The sequence below is a fragment of the Lontra canadensis genome, unplaced genomic scaffold, assembly GCF_010015895.1.
Source record: "Lontra canadensis isolate GAN:19392208 unplaced genomic scaffold, GSC_riverotter_1.0 scaffold53, whole genome shotgun sequence".
In the NCBI taxonomy this organism is placed as follows: Eukaryota; Metazoa; Chordata; class Mammalia; order Carnivora; family Mustelidae; genus Lontra; species Lontra canadensis.
Genome location: NW_022631047.1, coordinates 944,375 through 963,262, shown reverse-complemented (window position 1 = coordinate 963,262; position 18,888 = coordinate 944,375). Strand labels below are relative to the sequence as shown.

Genomic DNA, 18,888 nt, shown 5'->3' with positions numbered 1-18,888 from the left:
AGTTTCAGTGTTCCACCTCATGAGGCACATCAATAAGGCTTTTTCGCAAACGTGGGTTTTCTTGTTTTTGTTATTCCCGGTGGGTTGTACTGTAAAGAGATCCCTAGTAAAAGCTTTCAATGAAAAGGACTGTGTGCTATGCTTGTCTTCAGCAGATAAAAGAAAAGTAGGGCTGAGTAAGCTGCAAGGTGCAGAATAGGACGGTCACAAGACAACAGCATGCGGTGGCGGCTACCCACTGCTGAGGAGCAAAGGGGTGATTTTACACACTAAAGGTTTTCTTACATTTGACAGACAGGAAGCTGAAAAACCGGCATTTTTTTATTCAGGTGTGTATAAAAACAAAACAAAAATCTTCAGTGATAACAAGACACCCCGTTTCCCATCCAAGCAGACAAAGGCCTGAAGCTGGGTCCTCTTTATATCCCAACTGGTAGTTTCCTTGGATGAGTACAGACTCTTATAGTGGCTCTTGGGACTCTTGTGAATCTGTCTCTTGGGTAAGAAGTGATCATTTACAGCACATATGGATTATGGTTTACACAAAAATGTCCAGTTATTTTTCCTTCCGACCATCCCCTTCCCCCCACTTCCTGAGATGAGAAGTCTGGGTGTAGGAGGAGGCTGGGGTTGTTGGGGTTAGACTTGACTCAGTGCAAAAACAAGACGGCAATGCCCTGACAAGGACTCTGACTTTTAACAGTTTGCCTTGATACCTTACAGGGAGAAAACCTGCAATGGAAGATTCTGAATCCAGGACCCACCACTTTATGTCCTTAATCTCTTTAAGGCTCAGTTTCCTTATTTGTGAAATGGGAGAATACCTAGCTCACAGAATCGTTGTAAGCATTAGATGAGATAACATAGGTAAACTTTAGCATGATGCCTGGCATAGTAGATGCAGAATTAATAGTACTCTAAATATCTGTGCCCAACCTCTTTCTTCACTCAAGATTTGAAGCTTTCCATTCTTTCCAGGGGGCTGAGTCATCAGCCAAAATTTTACTTTCCCCTGCCTGGTTCCCCCCAACCCACTTCCCCTTCCTTATGAGTCTGGTGGGAAACAAAAGCACACTTTAAAGCCTAATCTCAACAAGTCAGAGTCTGAGAGAAAGGGACAGGGGAGTAATCCTTCATATCTCCAGGGAGTCTCCCTGAGGAAGCTGAGGAATGGGATTAGGAACCTACATAAAATAGGGAAAATCTCCTTTTCCCGGGTTGGGAAAGGGAAGAAAGTGCACAGCTGGCTACATCTCACAAGAATTTTGTTGCAGTATTTAAAAGCCTCCAAAGGTTGAATGGAATTGTCTAGGGCTGGGGAAATAGGGCTAAGAGCCATGAGAGAGGGACTAGGGAGAAGAAGAGTACCCTTTAGAGGCACTAGCTGCCATCAAATGCTCCCTGAGTACTTCAGGGAGCAGAGGTTATGTTCTCTGAGCATTGGGCTTGGGGAAAAGCCTGCTATGCCAGTAATCAGGGTTATCAAAAGCGGAGTCAGTGGCTTCTAAACTACGGAGAGTTTTGAGGCGAGCACAGTGGACATGGGGGGCATGGTGTCCAGGCCCCTGGAAAGCTCTCATCTCTTCATACCCTTGCTCAGCCGCTGGGCAGGCCCCCATGGCTGCGTAATCTCCCCCGGGAGCTCCTCCACCATGTCGCCGATTCATATATTCATAGTCCTCATCTGGGGTTGTGCCAGCAGCAGGCATGAGGGGCACAGGGTTGAGTGGGCAACTCTGTGTGCTGCCCAGGGAAGCACTGAGGTCTGATCCCACATCCATGTACTCATAACCCAGCTCCTCGAGAGAACTGGGCCTAGGGGGACGAGTTGGACTGCGCCTTCTCCTCCGGTTCATGTACTCATACTCGTCATCTTCATCTTCTTCTTCGGTACCCAGGACAGAACTGAGGCCCACTGAAGAAAGGGTACCTTCCCGGGAGGAGGGAGTACCTAGGGATTGAGAAGAGAGGATAGGTATGTGGAGAATGTGGTAGACAGTGGGGAGTCGGGAAAGTTAGGAAAAAATGAAAAGGGAGGGAACAAGATCAGAGAAGACGAAAGGATTAAGAGGGGCCTGGGGAAAGGATCAGAGAAGGATTTGAGGAAAGCTCTAGGAAGAGTCTGGCACCTTTGAGGTGTGCATCTGGCATGACATATCCATTGACATCCTCTTCCTCTAACCCTAGTGGGGAAAGTGGGGTGACAGGAGTGAGCAGGCTATGGCGCTGGGAATGGTAGGCACTGTCTCCACGTGGCCGTGGGCTCCGGCTCCGGCTCCTACACATTGACACCTTCTCCTGGAGCTCAGCCTCAGAGCCTGTCACATGGCCCTCTGAGGACTCTGATGCCAGGCGTCCCCGTGGCATTGGGTGCAAAGAGGCTGGACGGGGGCACCGCTCACCACTCCCACAAAATGCAGACTCCTAAGGAGGAAAGGAATACACAGATTTACAGAGAGACGAGGGAAGAAGTATTTCTTCAGAAGACTGGGTTGTTCAGTGCTTCTTTTTTGTGGGGCACTGATTAAACCTCTGATTTCTACAGTCTCCCACACTGCCCCTATGGATCCTAAAACCCTGCCACCCAGCCTCTCAGCAGCCCCTTGAAGAGACAGACCTTACCTGGCAAGTCTCCCCAAGATTACCCTGGTTCATAGGCATGTATCCAGATGATGGGCTTAAAAGACTCTGGCTCTAGGATGAAAAAGGTAAGGAAAAGGTTTAGGTTAAGGGAGAAATCTACTCACCATGGGGACCTCTGAGTAGTTAATCTGGGCATCAGTAGGGTTCATGAGGGTGCAGGTAGGTAGAGGGCTCAGGGTGCAGAAGGTCTTAAAATGTTGGGAAGCGCCTTACCCCATGGGGCCGATTAAGTGTTCCCACCGGCAGGCTGAGGGCAGAGCCTAGTGTGGCCGCCAGACCATCCTCCTCTGCCTCCAAATCCAGGTCTAGCTCCAGTTCTGGCTCCAGCTCCACCTCCTCCAGTTCCTTGTTTGTCAGAGCAGGGGGCTCTGCCCCAGGGGGAATTCCAGGCCCACTCTCTCTCTGTAGGGAAAGGTGATGGTTAAGGTGGGTCCTAGTCCCAGCCAAGTCCCGTTGCCTCTAGATCTCTTTGACAACTCCTAATCACTGCTCACCTTTATGACCAGATACCGTGGTGGGTCTCGGGCCATCCTGGTGAACTCATTGGCTAGTTCTTTAAAGGTTGGACGAATGTTCTCATCAATCATCCAACCTGAGGGTAAGATGCAAGAAGTAGAGCCATAAGAGGGGAGTTGGAGTAGGGAGGGAAGTCAGCTAGAAAATGGCTGGGGGCACCTGGGTGGTGCAGTCAGTTAAACCCTGACTCTTGGTTTCAGCTCAGGTCATGAGATCAAATCCAGAATCAGGCTCCTTGCTCTGTGCGGAGTCTGCCTGGGAATCTCACTGTCTCTTCCTCTGCCTCTTCACCACTACCCCGTCTCCGCCCATGTGCACTCTCTCTCTCTCTTAAGTAAGTAAATCTTTAAAAAAAAAAAGAAAGAAAGAAAAAGAAAAAAGGAGGGAAGGGAGAGAGGGAGGAAGGGAGGGAGGAAAGAAGGGAAGGTAGGAAGGAAGGTAGGTAGGAAGGAAGGAAGGAAATGGCGGGGATCAGCATAACTCACACTTGACCATGACCATGTAGACATCGATGGTACAGATCTGGGGCTGCGCCAGTCGCTCCCCCTTCTCTAGCAGGTCTGGTACTTCAGCCAGTCGTAGCCCAGCATAGGGTTCTGCCCCAAAGGTCATCAGCTCCCAAACTGTCACTCCTGGTATAGGAAGACATGACTGGTTGATGGTGAAACAGTAGACATGGGCGTTAAGATGGAGGGAAAGCAGAACTTGATCCAACACAAGGATCTAGACGGATTAGAAACTCTAAGGGTCTCTCAAGAGGCAACTATAGAATGTGGGCCAGTGATGGTATGGAGGATATCCAAATGGACTGACCATAACTCCAGACGTCACTCTGGTGTGTGTATTTCCCAAAGTGGATACTTTCCAGGGCCATCCACTTAATTGGAGTCTGGGGAATTAAGGGCAAAAGTGTCATCAGTTGACTTCCACAAATTTTCTCAGCACTTCTAAACCCCAAGTTTTCAATCTTTCTTTTCTTTGTTGTTTTCTGAACTTGAATTTCTAGTATTTCCAGGTTCCTCTCCTTGAACTTACTGTGCAGCATCTGTTGCCTCTGAAGGAGACCACTGACTGCCCCCTACTCCCATGCTTCACTCCACCCCCACCTCCTTACCCAGCCCTTCATGCAACCTCACCTTGGCCTCACTGTGTAGTAGTTGCTTATCATCAGGGGGCAGCAAGTCAGCCACCCCAAAATCTGCCACCTGAACCTGACTGGGTGACTTCAGTAGCACATTTCTGGCCGCCAGGTTCCTGTGCACCATACCATGCTCCTCAAGGTAGTACATCCCCTACAGAAGAAGGAAGTGTTCTTAAGGTTGGGGGAATTGATCCTTGAGATCCAGAATCATCCCAAACCCTGAAGGCACCTCTCAGAACCTCAACCTCCCTGCCAGCAACCAGCCAGGCAGTTCATAGAGCTCTTCCAGGTTCCTCTCACCTTGGCAATCTGTACTCCCCAATTGAGCAGCAGCTGGGGCCCCAGCGCTCCACGGTGTTGTCTCACGTGATCCAGCAGGGAACCCAGAGGCAAGTACTGAGTGACGAGCTGCAGAGATGACCCTGGGCACAGTCCCAGCAGCCGTACAATGTGGGCATGGTCTAGGCTGCCAATGGCCAGCATATGCTACAAGATATAGGAGGGGTCATCCAGGGATCAAAAAGGTCCACATACACCCAGACCAGGCCTATCCCAACATTCAAGGACATTATTATGGCTAACGGTGCCTGCTAACACAGGCCCATGCTTCTACAAAATCCTGTCTAATAGTTACCTCTCCCCCAGTGGGGATACACAATACCCTTCCCTCACTTACATCCGTCACATCTTGAAAACTTTGTCGTCCACTCTTGTCCTCAATGACTTTAATGCAGACTGGAATCTTGATTGATTCCCCCTCAGGTATCCATACTCCCTGAAAGGTTTTGGGCAGGAGTCAGCATAAGGTCATTCTCCCCGGGGCTAGCCCTTTTCCTCAACTCTTTCTCTCCTTCACCCTAGATCCTTTCCCTTCCTCTTCCACAGACTTCCTGTGGGCCACTCACTTTGTGCACAGTTCCAAAGACGCCTGAGCCAAGCACTTTAAGCTTCCTCAGCTCTGTTTCTTTGAAGATTCTGGCCAAGACTTTGTTAGCCTTCTCACTGGGATCCAGAGGCTCTATGCTCTGAGGAGCAGAAGGAAGAAAATACTCAGCGAAGTCCATCCCATGTCCCACTCCAACTCCCTATCTATGGGTGGATGCCCAGAGCAACAAGGCCCAAAGGGGTGGGGAGCAAGAGGAACTATCCTTAGTCTTAAAAATCATTGCAGGCATATTGGGGAGTAACAGACCCTAAGGACTAAGGACGCTGTTGTGTTCATGAGATCAAGAATCAAGAGGGCTGGGTTTCCCCTTTGATGGGAGGAAGAGGGCAGAGCTGGTAATGCTATCACTTTTTATATCATTCTCTATGCTTTCCAAAGCACTTTCACATACATCATCCCCTTTCACCCTTACAGGCATCTTATAAGGATCAATGTTATTATTTCTTCTGTATACGTGCATAAAATGAAGCACAGAGAAGGAAAGCTAACTTCTTCAAAGTCATGTTGGCAATCAATGGCAAAATTAATTTTGCCATTAATTAATTTTCTCCCATTTCTCTGGCCAGAGTTCTTTCTGATGGACCATATTACCTCCTTGAAGAAAGGAATCAAATCTCTGGGAAAAGTGGAGGCTCTTAAAGACTGATGGTATACAGGGTACCTTTCAAGAGTAAACTAGACACTCACCTCACCCCGTTCCAAGTAGCGCCTCATAGCCCTCTTATTCTGAATCCGACGCCCACGCCAGTAGAGGAAAGTACCTCCAAGGATCAGGAAAATCACTGCCAATCCTACTACCACTGTTAAACCCACTGCCAGATGGGTTTTGCTGTAGGATAGGGAAATCCAGCATTATCCTGGGTCTCCACCTCCCTTATAAATGTCACCTATGCTTACATTAAATGTATAGTACAGATCTGAGGCAAGAAATTAACATTCACATATACACATATCCTTGAGCACTGAAAGGGTTAACCTAAATCTGGACCTCCTGCGTATACTATAAGTTAATTTTAGGAAGGGAAGGCCAGGGGCGCCTGGGAGGCTCAGTGGGTTAAGCCTCTGCCTTTGGTTCAGGTCATGGTCTCAGCGTCCTGGGATCGAGCCTCCATCGGGCTCTCTGCTCAGCGAGGAGCCTGCTTCCCCATCTCTGCCTGCCTCTCTGCCTCCTTGTGATCTCTCTCTGTTAAATAAATAAATGAAATCTTAAAAAAAACAAAACAAAACAAAACAAAAAAACAACAAGAAAAGAATAAAAGGAAGCCTGGATTCTTCTGTCTCCAAGTCCAGTGACAGGGTGTGTATAGAAAACCACAATGAATAGAGACTCCTCTCTTCCCAGCAAGTAACTGCCCCCTCCCTAGCTTCTCTCCCAAATATCCCCAGCTAACTAAATCTCCAAGCCCATCATACCTGATCAGTGCCAGTGTTTGACCTAAACAGTCTTGTAGCTCTGGTCCCTTGCACCTGGAGAAGAAAGTTATCTCCTTAAATGGGAGCTTGGGAGACTCTCATGGGAAGCACAATTCTGACAGCCTCAACATATGACATTGTTTTAGACCCTACCATGGTAGCCCATCCTGAAGCTCCATCATGTGAGACACGACCCCCATCTCTAGCTTGCCAATTCTCCCTGAGTCCCTCTCTTGAAGGAAAGTCCCCTGAGCTGAGGTTATTCCAGGTTCTCAAAACCTGGTATCATTTTGTGCTGTTACTGAGAGATCCCCTTTCTCCAATCCTTCCTGATACAGCTTGGAGTGATTCTTAAATCATAGTCCCTTTCTTCTTTCAGCCCCACTTTACCCTCTTCTTCCCCCCTTGTTTTGTTTCCCCCCCCTCCCCCCTTATCATCCCATCACTGACCCCTGGGTGCAATTCTCGTGGCAGGGCCGACATTCATTCTGAGCATCTGGATACTTGTAGATGGGACCCTTAGCCCCAAGGACGCCACTGGGGCAGCTGCTCACACAGTGGGGCCCATCTCGAAAATGGGCACACTGAGCACAAGCATCAGAGCCCTGGGCGGAAAGAGAAAGTTGGGAAGAATGGGATCCCAAGGTCAATTTCATACTTCCCAGCCAGGGCCCACCCAGACATTTAGGATGCTCCAACCACAGACCCTAGCATTGTCTGGCTTCCCCATGTTGGCCTTGTGATTTGGTCATGTCATCCCAAGACATTCTTGTGTTGCCCTTGCCCTCTTTCCCTTAGAGATCCTGGTGCTGCTACCGTACCGAGCCATTGCATGTGGCAGTACCCTCCATGGGTCGGCACTCCAGGTGGCAGGAGAAGCATTCAGCCTCATGGGCAAACTCACGAGGCTCCCTGCAGTTGGGGGTGGGGGGGGCAAAGGGAGAGGGGGTCACTTCTAAGTCCTGACCTTTATGTCCTGCTCCCCCAACCACAGTGGCCCCTTATTCATTCCCACCAAGACACATGTAGAAAGTTGCCTAGGGGCACCTGGGTGTGCAGTCAGTTAAGTGTTAAGAGTCCAACTCTTGGTTTCAGGTCAGGTTGTGATCTCAAGATCATGAGATCAGGCCCCATGTCAGGCTCAGGTCTGCCTGGGTTTCTCTCTCCCTCTGCCCTTCCCCCACCCCTCTCTAAAATAAATAAATCAATCTTAAAAAAAAGAAAAAAAAGGAAGTTGACTAAAGGCTTTCAGGTGCCACCTGAATAGCTCCATCCCAGGGCCCCATCCCCCTACCCCTGCTTGACTCTCTCGCCCCTCAGTGTTACCCATTCAGAAAGTTGCAGTGGGTCACACAGACACCTCCCCGGCTGTAGTTTCGACAGGAGAGGCACTGACCAGGACCTGGGCCCCAGCATCCTCCAGAGGAGCACAGGGGATCACACACTTTGCCCTCGGCCACTGGAAAGAAGGGGTGAGTTAGGAGGGGTCTCTTCACATGCCCTCTTCTGAACTATTCCTCACAAATGCTTCCAGCCTAACACACCCCTCTCCTTGGCTCTACCCACTCCCCCCTAATCCCTATTCCTGCTTCTAGGCCTGAGAAGTCCCTACACTTACCCTCTCCTCCCTGACTTCCTTCTCCCCACCACCTCAGGGGCCCTTCCCCTCACCACAGTCTCTGCGAGGCCGATTATGCTTGATGTCTAGTCTCTCTTCAGGAGGCCCCCGAAGAAGCCTGGTCCAGTTCAGAGAATGGTGGTAGCAGAGCTGCCTGTTGGCACTTATGTAGACACGCCCGGCACTAATTTCTTTCAAAGATCGGAGGCCCAAAGATGTTATATTCAAGTTCTTCATGATTAACAAAGAGAAACCCCGGCTGAGAACAAGAAGACAGGGTAAGAAGGGAGACTATACTGGGAAAAATGACCGCGCATTGGATTCATTTTCAACACATTTCTCTGGACCAGTCAGACCAAGAAGAGCAATTCCCCTTCCTTCCGCCTTTTCCCCTTCAAACTCTCAGACCCTTTGAGTGTGTTGTGCAAGACAACGCCTGTATTTCTCTCAAGGCGGCGTAAGAAACAAGGTTCATTGCCTGGGTTGATGCTACCACCGCTGCACTCCTTACTACTCACTTGTATAGGCTTCTGCCCCCGATGGTTGTCAGGTTGGAAAAGACACTGAAGTTGTGCATGTGGGGAGGCCAGGACTGGATGTTCAGGTAACCTGAGGGGTTGGAAAGAGGCATGTGAGCCTGGAGTCTTCTCCCCTTGCTTTCTCAGGTTCTATCAGTCCCTCCCCTCTTACTGGGTACATGATTTTGTAAGTAGCTAAATAACAATTTGTGCCAGTGGTTCACCTCTTCCAGAAAGGGAAGCCTCTCCCCCAACTCACCTGTGATCTCCCGTACTGTCCGGAAGACACTGAGCTTCTCAGGGTCCAGGGCAGGGATCTTGTGCCAGGGGTCTCTGGAGAGAACAGTAAAAACCAGTCAACAGGGTAGAGGTAGAACCCAGTAGCAACAAGCATGCTTAGCCTCAGAACCCAGTTTCTTTTTTTTTTTCTTTCCTTTTTTTTTTTTTTTTTAAAGATTTATTTATTTATTTGACAGATAGAGATCACAAGTGGGCAGAGAGGCAGGCAGAGAGAGAGGAGGAAGCAGGCTCCCCGATGAGCAGAAAGCCCGATTCAGGGCTCGATTCCCAAGACCCTGGGATCATGACCTGAGCCAAAGGCAGAGGCTTTAACCCACTGAGCCAACCAGGCACCCCCAGAACCTAGTTTCTAAATACCATTCTCCACTAAAGGAAACAGGGCTCCTTGGAGAAATGGCTAGGGCAGGAGAAATATAACATGAGTTTACAGCAGCTGATGCAAAAAAGTAAGGAAGTGCTCAGAGAATGAAGGGTACAAGCCCTAAGAACACAGGATCCAGCTTGAAGAAGCCCCCAGTGACCAGATCAGAGACAGCCGAACACCAAAATAATGACTATAAAAGATTATAAAGGACTGAATGAAATAGTTCTCAATCAATCAATGGGAAGGAAAGACTTCCTAACACTAAAATGCCAACAAATACATGCAGAAGGAATAAGGAATAATGGAATTAGAAAATCATCAAGTGGCAACTCTCATTAAAAATTTAGAGGGGTGCCTGGGTGGCTCAGTCTTTAGAAGTGTCTGCCTTTGGCCCAGCTCATGATCCCAAGGTCCTAGGATCGAGCCCTACATCAGGCTCCTTGCTCAGTGGGGAGCCTGCTTCTCCCTCTCCCACTCCTCCTGCTTGTGTTCCCTCTCTGTTGAATAAATGAATAAAATCTTTAAAAAAAAATTGATTTAGGGGGCACCTGCGTGGCTCAGTCAGTTGGGCATCCAACTCTTGGTTTCAGCTAGGATCATGATCCCATTGTTGAGGGATCAAGCCCCAGGTCAGGTCTGTGCTCACCTCTTCCTCCTTCCCCATCTGCTTCTCCCCTGACCCCCATGTGCACTTTTTCTCACTCTCTCTCTAATTAATAAATAAATAAAATCTTAGAAAAATTTTTTTCATTCAGGTAGGGGCACCTGGCTGGTTCAGTTGGTGGAGCATATGATTCTTGGTCTCAGGGTTGTGAGTTCAAGCTCCACGTTGGATGAAGAGATTACATAAAGATAAAATCTTAAGGGGGTGCCTGGGTGGCTCAGTCCATTAGGCATCAGACTTTTGATTTCGGCTCAGATCATGACTGCAAGGTCATGAGATCAGGCTCTGCATGAACCTGTATGCCTGGCTTGGAACCTGCTTGGGATTCTCTCTCCCCCTCTCGACCTCACTCACCCACCTCCTGCTCTCTCTCTCTAAAATAAACAGTAAGTAAAATCTTTAAAAAAAAAAAAAAAAAAGAAGAAGAAGAGGAGGAGGACACAATGTCCTTGTCCCCTGTCACTTAGCTAGATGATATCAGATTGCTTAGGGATGTCTCTGAGGGATTCAAGCCCTAGGTGGGAAACAGACTTAGGTATGGTCAGGAACTGTGTGTCTTCTAAAATTCTATGATTTATATTCCATTTATTTATTTATTTAAAGACTTTATTTGTCAGAGAGAGAGGGAGAGCACACAAGCAGGGGAAGTGGCGGGCAGAGGGAGAAGCAAGTTCTCCACCAAGCAGGGAGTCCCATGCAGGACTCATCTCAGGACCCTGGGACCATGACCAAAGCCAAAGGCAGCCACTTAACTAACTGAGCCACCCAGGTGTCCCTCTTTTATTCATATACTTTTTTTTTTAACGATTTTATTTATTTGACAGACAGAGATCACAAGTAGGCAGAGAGGCAGGCAGAGAGAGAGGAGGAAGCAGTCTCCCTTCTGAGCAGAGAGTCCGATGCTGGGGCTCGATCCCAGAACCCTGGGATCATGACCTGAGCTGAAGGCAGAGGCTTTAACCCACTGAGCCACCCAGGCGCCCTGGTCTTTTATTTTTTTAAAAGAAGATTTTTATTTATTAATGTTGAGAGAAAGAAAGCAGGGGGAGGAGCAGAGGGGGAGGGAGAGAATCTCAAGCACAGAACAGAATAGGGGCTTGATTTCTATTTATGATAAGATTTTTATTCCTCATCAGCTGCCCATATGAAGGGTTGAGCCAAATGCAATGAACTGTGAGGCGATGGCTGGAGCGGGGGATTAGGGAGGGGAAGCAGAATCTCTAACCCATTGAGGCCAGTGATAAGAAAGTCCAGGTTGCCCAGGATCTTGGTGCAGTTCACAAATCCATCAATGTTGCTAGAGTCCACAGTCTGGAAGCGGCTCCCAGAGCCTGTCCCTTCACAGGCTGTAAACACAAAAGAGACTCAGTGGGTGGGGCCTGCTTGGTCTCTGGGGAAAGGAGGTCTCTTCACCACCTCCTCACCATCTCCTACTCACCTTTGGGGCAGAGCCCCCCACAAGGTTCACATATTTTGAGTCCATTTTTATCTACTTCCATTTTGTCAGGAGGACAGGCCCGAACACAAGATGTTTGATCCACTACAAAGTTATCTAGGAAAGAGGAGGGCACCATTAGAGATGAGGGAGGAGAAACACTGCCAATGACCAGCTGAACCTTGCTCCCTCCTGCCCTGTGCTGGGTTTGTCCCAATCCACTACCCGGGGTTCCTTAAGCACTGTCCTACGGATGAGAAAGACCCTTTGCACTTTGTTGCAGAGCTAGGAGCCATGGCTAAAAATCATGGGGAAATAGACAGGGGAGTAGGACACAGGAACCATTCATTGGAAGTGGTTAGAGGATCACAACCAACAACCTGACTTCCCACCCAACTTGATCCTTTTTACCTCCTAAAATTTTGTCTAAAATCCTGGTTCCACAACCCCTGTTCCCCTTCTTAGGCACTTACGGGGACAGCTGGCCACACAAACTCCTCCGTACTGATACTTGGTGTGGGGGTTGGGTTCCAGCTGGAAAGTTAGCTTGTTGTAGACGAGAGGCTGTGGACACTGGCGCACACAGGCCCCACTGTCATTGAAGAGTCGACAGGCCTAAGGACATAGGAGATTCATAAAATTCACGTTATGTGTTTATCCCTACTTCCTGCCCAAAGCCCACATCCCCACTTCTGAATCCAGGTGAATGGTGGTACATACAAAGCAGTCTGTGTCCTGAGGGCCTGAGCAGCCGCCTGCGCACTCATCATGGCAGCACTGGTTGGGGTTGGGCCCAAAGCAGTGACCATTACATTGAGGGGCACAGATGGTCTTGGTCACTACAGAAAGACAGAAAGCATGGCAGCGAGGGCTCTTAAGACTGTATTCTGAGGCCATTGCTCACCTTCTTGCCTTCTAGGCTTGTCCCTTCCCACAGTGTTGACACAGGTCGGGGTGGGCAGGGATAGGAAAGTGGATGAGCTTGAAGTTTTTGGAGGGGAGGAAACTCACATGTCTGGCAATCCTCTGGTCTAGGACCCCAGCATCGCCCCTTGCAGGCCTCATGACATGGGGGACCTGTTTGGGAAGGAAACCAACAAAAGGCTGTCAGGGCTAAGAAAGGCCTGCTTGAATCAACAGGGTATGATGTCAGCACACAGGCACCCCAGTCCCATGAAGCAAAGAGCTAGGGCAGTGTCCCTCCTTGCCCTTGCAGAGCAGGGCTGGGCTCCAGCGAATGGGTCAACAAGGGGCGGAACCACACCTCCGCACCACCCACAGGGCAGCTGAATGGGAGGGTCTGGGGCAACCGCCAAGCTCAGCCCCAGTCCCAGCCCAGGAACTCAGTGCCTCCTTGGCAAACCGAACCCAGGAGGAATACGTGCGTGTGACTGGACCGGGACCAGCAGACTGTGATCAGGGGGAGGTAGGTTTCAAGGAGAAGGGAGAAAGTTGTAATGGAAAGAGATGTGGATATGGAGTCCAAAGATCCGGCTTCCCCACCTAGTATACAGAGATCTTTTACTCCTCTTCTTCACATAATGCTTCGGGAATTTGGATTCTAGGAGACTGGCCTGCTCTCTCCTGGCAGGCTCCTTGGGTCTAGGGCCTGAGCTGGGTTTTTTTCCCAGTGGAGAGGTGGGTTCACATTAGGGATATAATGATGACGGGAAAGCGGTCACTCTATTTGGTGGGGGTAGGGGAGCAGTCTTGATCATGGTCACTCACAGTTCCTGCCATTGTCCTTCACCACTATCTCTGCACCTCGGTCCCTCACGATGTCCCTCCAGTCGATTGTGTCCATGTGACAAAGTTTATCGTTCTTCTCAATATAAACGCCCCCTGACAGAATCTCTGAGGTGGGGAAGAGAAGTGACAGGGTTAAGGGCTACAGCAGACCTCCTCTTCCCTCCCCCACCAACCCAAAAGGCCACCCAAGACTCAGGAGAAGGGGAGATGGGGCAGACAAGTATGTCTAATTAAATCTACACTGCAGAGAAGGCTTGCCTTGTGAGGTAGAGGAGCCAGGCCAAAAGAAACTCCTGCCTCCTCAGACACCTGTCCAGATCCGGTTTAGCCAGTGGGGGAGGGGAAGGGAAAGAAAGAGAGAAGATCCCTGACTCAATCACCTCCTTCCTCCGCCCTACCTGTGTGTCTTCCAACTGACTGGCACAGGGAGAAGTAAAAGGTAGCCCTGTGGTATTAAACCCGATATTCCCCCCAGCCTGTGGGGAATTGTGAGGGGGAGGAGATAGGACTCCCTTCCCAGGGAAGGAGGGACATCAAAGTATGCCGTGTTTTAAAGGTAGAGGGGTGGGTAATAGATCTAGCCAACTCTAGCCCCACGGGACATGGGGACCCTCCTCATGGGGAGCAGTGGACCTTTAGACCACAGTGGTCAAGGTGGTGGGCCCCATGAAGGGGGCACTTAATGGACAGTCTTGGGTTATCATCATTGAGGGACCTGTCTGCAGGTTGGTTGAGGGGCAAGACTGGAAGGAATCATCAGGAACTGACCAGTGAGCTGAGTGAAGCGGAGCTGGCGCAGGGCATGGCTGGAGTTGGTGTTATAGTTCAACATGACAAAGATGGCAAACTTCCCATCGTACACCTGAGTCCCGCGCACCACCCGGAGGTTGGGCAGTGGCAGCGTAGAGAACTCGTTCATGGCCACGAGGACATAGCCGGTCACTTCTCGGATCCACTGTGATGGAACAGATCAGGTCAGTAGGAGGGAAAACAGGGCAAAAGCCTCGATCCCCTCATTAGGGAATCCCCAACCCCTCTAATTCTTTCTAATTCCTACTCCAAGTAGGGAGGAGTTGGTGTCACACTGCTGTGTCCCTTCTGCCAAGGAAGACAGGCGGCAGAAGTGACAGGAATTCTAATCTCCTACCCTTTACTTCTCAGAGCTCCTCATGCCAGGAGGGTCCTCGCTTGGTCCCTTCCTCACCTTCCTAGGTGCCTCTTTCCATTGGCTCCCAGTGCATAACACTATTCCACCCGTGCCTGCTTCTCAGCCCCTGTGCATCCCTGGAGACCCTGACCAGACCAGAGGTCCCAGAGTCCAGTCACTGTCCCCATAAACACACAAGTTTGGCTCTTTGGAATTGCAGAGTTTTAGGAATGCAGAACTCCAGCAGAGGATAACCCCGAGGAAGGGAAGGAGGCTTCTGTGGGGAGGATTAAGGGGGAAGACGTTGAGGGAGGGAGTGAGGGACTCTAACCTGCAGGAAGGAGAGGTCAGCATTGTGTCCCGTGAGCACAATCTCAAGGTTTCCCATCACCACCTCACACCTCTCGTAGAGCTTGTACAACGTCTGGTACTGGTTCTCGGCATCGCCCGTCACACTCAGCCCATTCAGAGTCCCAGGACACACTGCTCAAAGTGGAGGTAGAATGGCAGAGAGCTGGACACAAGTTTTCAGCCCGGTCCCCCAAAACCATCCCCTTGGTTGCCTCCTACAGTAACATTCAACAGGATCAGGAAGCAGCCACCTCCAACCGTCACCCCTAGAGAGAGACACAAAAGCCTACGTTGGACTGAGAGCCTGAACTCCCCCCTCTCTCAGTATCCCCTCACCATCTCTCTGAACAGGCAGGTGAAAAGGTTTCCCTTTTCCACCACGGCCTCCTCTGTGCCCCTTTCAGGTATGACTTTGGGTATTAAGGAGTTAATCAAAGAGGATGTAGGGTTTTCTTTCCCTCCCTAGAGAGGTTAGAAAAGGACTACAACTTTGTTACCCTCCTCCTCCTTTCCCCCTCTCTGACCAGGGTACTTACTTCTCTACCCCCATCCTGCCTCTCTCTGGGTCCTGGAATAAATATCTCTTTGGGGCTAGCACACAGCCCCTATTGTGTCTACTGAGGGTGGGATGGGGGCAGAGGGTGGGGGCAGTGCCCAGGGCCACAGTTCAGCCCACAATGAGGCAATTCTATCTAGGAGAGGGGCGCTGCTCCACCCTGTCCCGAGACACCCTGTCCTCAGTAGCACCCGCCCCCCCCCAAGCCCTGGGCTCAGACAAGTGACCTCACCAGAGGGGGAGCTCTGGTGGGGAGAGGGGGGTCAATGTGAGCTTTGTCTTTAAAGCTGAAAGATAAGGAGCTGGTTGCCTACCCCACACATCCCCCTCTCCTAAACTCTGACTTCCCTTTTCCCTTCCCCTATTCCAACACACCCCAGCTCCTCAGCATCACACTTTCCAGCAAATACACAGTAGCCTGGAGGGCAACAGCAGAGGATCCCCAACCCCCAACCATTCTAAGCCTTCCACCCAATTTCATTGTCAAAAGATTCATTAAAAAACTTTCCAACATGGCAATCCTCATGAGGCATGCCAGTCTCGGAGGTTCACTTGACCTTGTAAGTATGGAGGACAGAGAGGGTATGGGAAATCTTGGACTCTGAAGCCCTAGGCCGGTCTCTTTCCTCTGGCTCAGGGAAAGACTGTGGAGAGGGTGGGGATAGAAACCACCTGTTCCATCCACCCTTCCCTGAGGCGCTGGTGGTTTAGTAGGGGGCGGGAGTGGGAATGGAGGAAGGGACATTAGTGAGGCCGCAGCCCCTCCTCCTAGGTATACCCCTAGTCTGACCACTTGACCTTTGAGGGCTCCCATTCCCTATCGCTCCCCACAATGGAAAGGAAGGGGGGTGGGCTAGACCTAGCAGATGGGTGCAGGGGCTGGGAGCTCCCAGAGGAGCCTGGGACTCTAGGGTCCTTGGGGTGAAAGGAAAGAAACTAGGAAGGTTAGTCATTTAGGGAACAGCCCCACCCTAAACCCCTTCTTGGCAGGACACCCTCTCTTCCAAAACAAGGCGCCAATCCTCCCCAGATAAGGAAGGAGCCAAGATTTCTGCACAGAGAAGTGGGGTGTGTGTGTGTGTGTGTGTGTACGTGCATCTGCAACACACACATAGAGACAAGCGTGTACCCAGCTCCCCCACTGGCCCAGAAATCTATACTGGTTCTGTCCTTGGGTTTCCTTATAAGGAAGTATTTCAGGTGGCCCCATCCATCCCACCTGCCTTTATGTGTTTGTGCAGACTCTGTGTCTGTGTCTGGGAGACTACAGTGTTAGAGGTCCCCGCTCTCTGCCACCCTGGGGGTAAAGTCCATATTACACAAACAGGGAGCAAAGGGCCTGCTCGGGAAAAGAACATGAAAACCACCTCGAAGGAGGAACACGCAGCCTGGGGAGGAGGGCTGGTGGAAGGGAATAATAAAGATCCCCGTACACAGGCACCAGGGGCCTAGGGAGGGGCCTGGGCGCTCCTTTGGTAGAGAGCACTGGGGTGGGTCAGACCAGGAATCCTCAGCCCCTCCTCAACCAGAGGCCTCCTCTCCAATATCCCCCACCCCCATCACAGCCAGGACAAAGGGACTATAGAAGGACTGAGACAGGGCCGGATGCCCAGAGGCTGCAGGATCCAGATAAAGGGTAAAGAAACCCAACCATGCCTGCCTCCTGTCTCCCCCAGGGAAGGTGGCCAGGATCTGGGACTCCTGGGTTCCTCGTTGAAGATTCCAAGAGTCTGGATGGGACCATGATGCAGTCATTCTATTTGGTCCCTCCCACTCCAGTCCCCAGACCCCTCCACCCTCCACCAGCTGGGAGTTTTACATTCAAGATCCCAGGTCTAAATTTAGGCCCAGCAACTGTGGGGGAAGCACAGGTGTTTCTCCCACTCCCACTCTGGGGAAGAGGCCCTGGCTGTGCCAAACCCCAAGCTGAGGTCTGGGGGAGGGGAAGAGAGCAACAGGATATCTCCAGTGTGAGCAGCACCAGCACCCTCAGGTGTCCAGAGTCCCAGAGACACCCCACGGGGGTGGGCTCTGATGGTATGGGAGTTGGAGAAACAGACCAGCAATATCTGACAATAAACAATGTAGGTGGGGGAGAAGCTGGGTTTAGGAAGAACTCCCAGGATACAGGAAGTTCAGAAGGTGGGAGTGATGCCCTGCTGGTCTCAGGTTGGGGAGGGAAAAGACAAACTGAGAAGCAGAGGCTGGAAGTCCTTGACCCTACAGCTCCTGGCCCAGGGCCTTGTACGTAGTAGATGCTCAATAAATATCAGTTGAATCAATCTGGGTCTTGACAAAGAGAGGCTGATCAAGTCGGGGACCAGAAGCTTTATTATCCTCAGGAAAAGAGGGAGGTCAGCCTCTGAGTGGCCTCTCACCCTGATGTCACCTGTACTTGGCCCTTTGGTTAGACTCAGCCCTTCCCAGGGCAGGCCCACTCACGGAAGAGGAGGTGCCATTCTTGTTTTTCCAAACGTTGAGAACAACAACCCCCCCAACCCTTCCATAGCTCCGCCCTGTCGGCAAAACAACGAAACCAGAGGTGCTGAAACCCGAGGGATGGGGCTGGAGAACAAACAGAGACCTTCCCCTTTCTCCAAGACCTCCACCTCCGATCATATCCTCACGTTTACAGAAAGGAGGTGGCAGCTCCCCTCCCTACAGAGTCCCTCGGAAGTGTGATCTGTCTCGGAGTCAGCACCCCCCCACCCTCGCCCGAGAGAGACAAATTAGAAGGCCGGCGACGCGCTCCGGAGGGTGGGGTGTGTGTATGTGTGTGTTGGGGGGTGTGGGGGATGTCAGGAATCCCGACCCCGCCCGGACCGCGCCGAGAACCCGAAGCTGACAGTCCCTGCCTAGGTGGTCCCAGCGGACCCGGGGTCGGCACCCCAACCTCGCACCTCCCCAGCTCCTGCCCCCTGCCCTCCAGGATTCCGCGCACTGGGTTAGGGATCCCAGTTTCCGAGACGGTCGCTGCTCCCGCGCCGCTTACCTGCCTGGGAGTTGCCCACCTCGGAGCCCTGGGCCAGATTGAGAAGAAAGCCCAGCACCTGCAGAGCCGCGTTCGCCCTCATGACTCCAGCGGAGGGTGAAGGCAGCCCCGCCGAATCCAGCCCGGGCGGCGGGGGAGGGGGGGAAGGGGGGCTGGACTAGGACATCGAAGCGGAGCCACCTGAACCGCCAGTGACTTCGTAGCGGCGGCAGAGGAGGTTGCAAACTGCAATCGGAGCCGGAGCCAGAGTCCGGGGCGGGATAGCAGGGGAGGGGTGTATGTCTGAGAGGGCGAAGGAGGGAGCGCAGGGGGAGGGGGTGACTCACGGCCGCGCCCCCTCCGGCGCGAGGCCGGCGTGGAGAAGGCTCGAGCGTCGGACCGCCCGCCCCGAGCGCGCCCCACGCGCTAGTGCGGGTCCACGAGAGCCACGCACATCGGGCATGGGTCTCGCCCTAATTTCTCTTCGAGAGCTGGACTAAGGGGAGGCTAAGATTCCAAACGCCCCCAAATGCCTCCAAAGGGAAAAGGTACTGGG

The 18,888-nt window shown here is 51.4% G+C and overlaps 1 protein-coding gene across 1 annotated transcript; it reads right to left on the bottom strand.

Moving 5' to 3' along the window:
• Positions 1-286: 286 nt before the first annotated feature.
• Positions 287-18,491, bottom strand: ERBB3 (erb-b2 receptor tyrosine kinase 3). The gene is made up of 28 exons (XM_032874433.1): positions 18,354-18,491; positions 14,786-14,937; positions 14,076-14,262; positions 13,287-13,412; positions 12,570-12,635; positions 12,279-12,397; positions 12,032-12,173; positions 11,562-11,675; positions 11,349-11,469; positions 9,055-9,128; positions 8,796-8,886; positions 8,331-8,536; positions 7,986-8,118; positions 7,481-7,571; positions 7,110-7,264; positions 6,660-6,713; positions 5,934-6,075; positions 5,206-5,325; positions 4,977-5,075; positions 4,601-4,786; positions 4,296-4,451; positions 3,973-4,048; positions 3,645-3,791; positions 3,138-3,235; positions 2,857-3,045; positions 2,623-2,694; positions 2,130-2,424; positions 287-1,951 (listed from the first exon to the last, which is right to left on the bottom strand). The coding sequence occupies exons 1-28, from the start codon at positions 18,433-18,435 to the stop codon at positions 1,425-1,427; spliced, it is 4,020 nt and encodes a 1,339-aa protein (XP_032730324.1). The 5' UTR covers positions 18,436-18,491; the 3' UTR covers positions 287-1,424.
• Between the last annotated feature and the right edge of the window lie 397 nt (positions 18,492-18,888).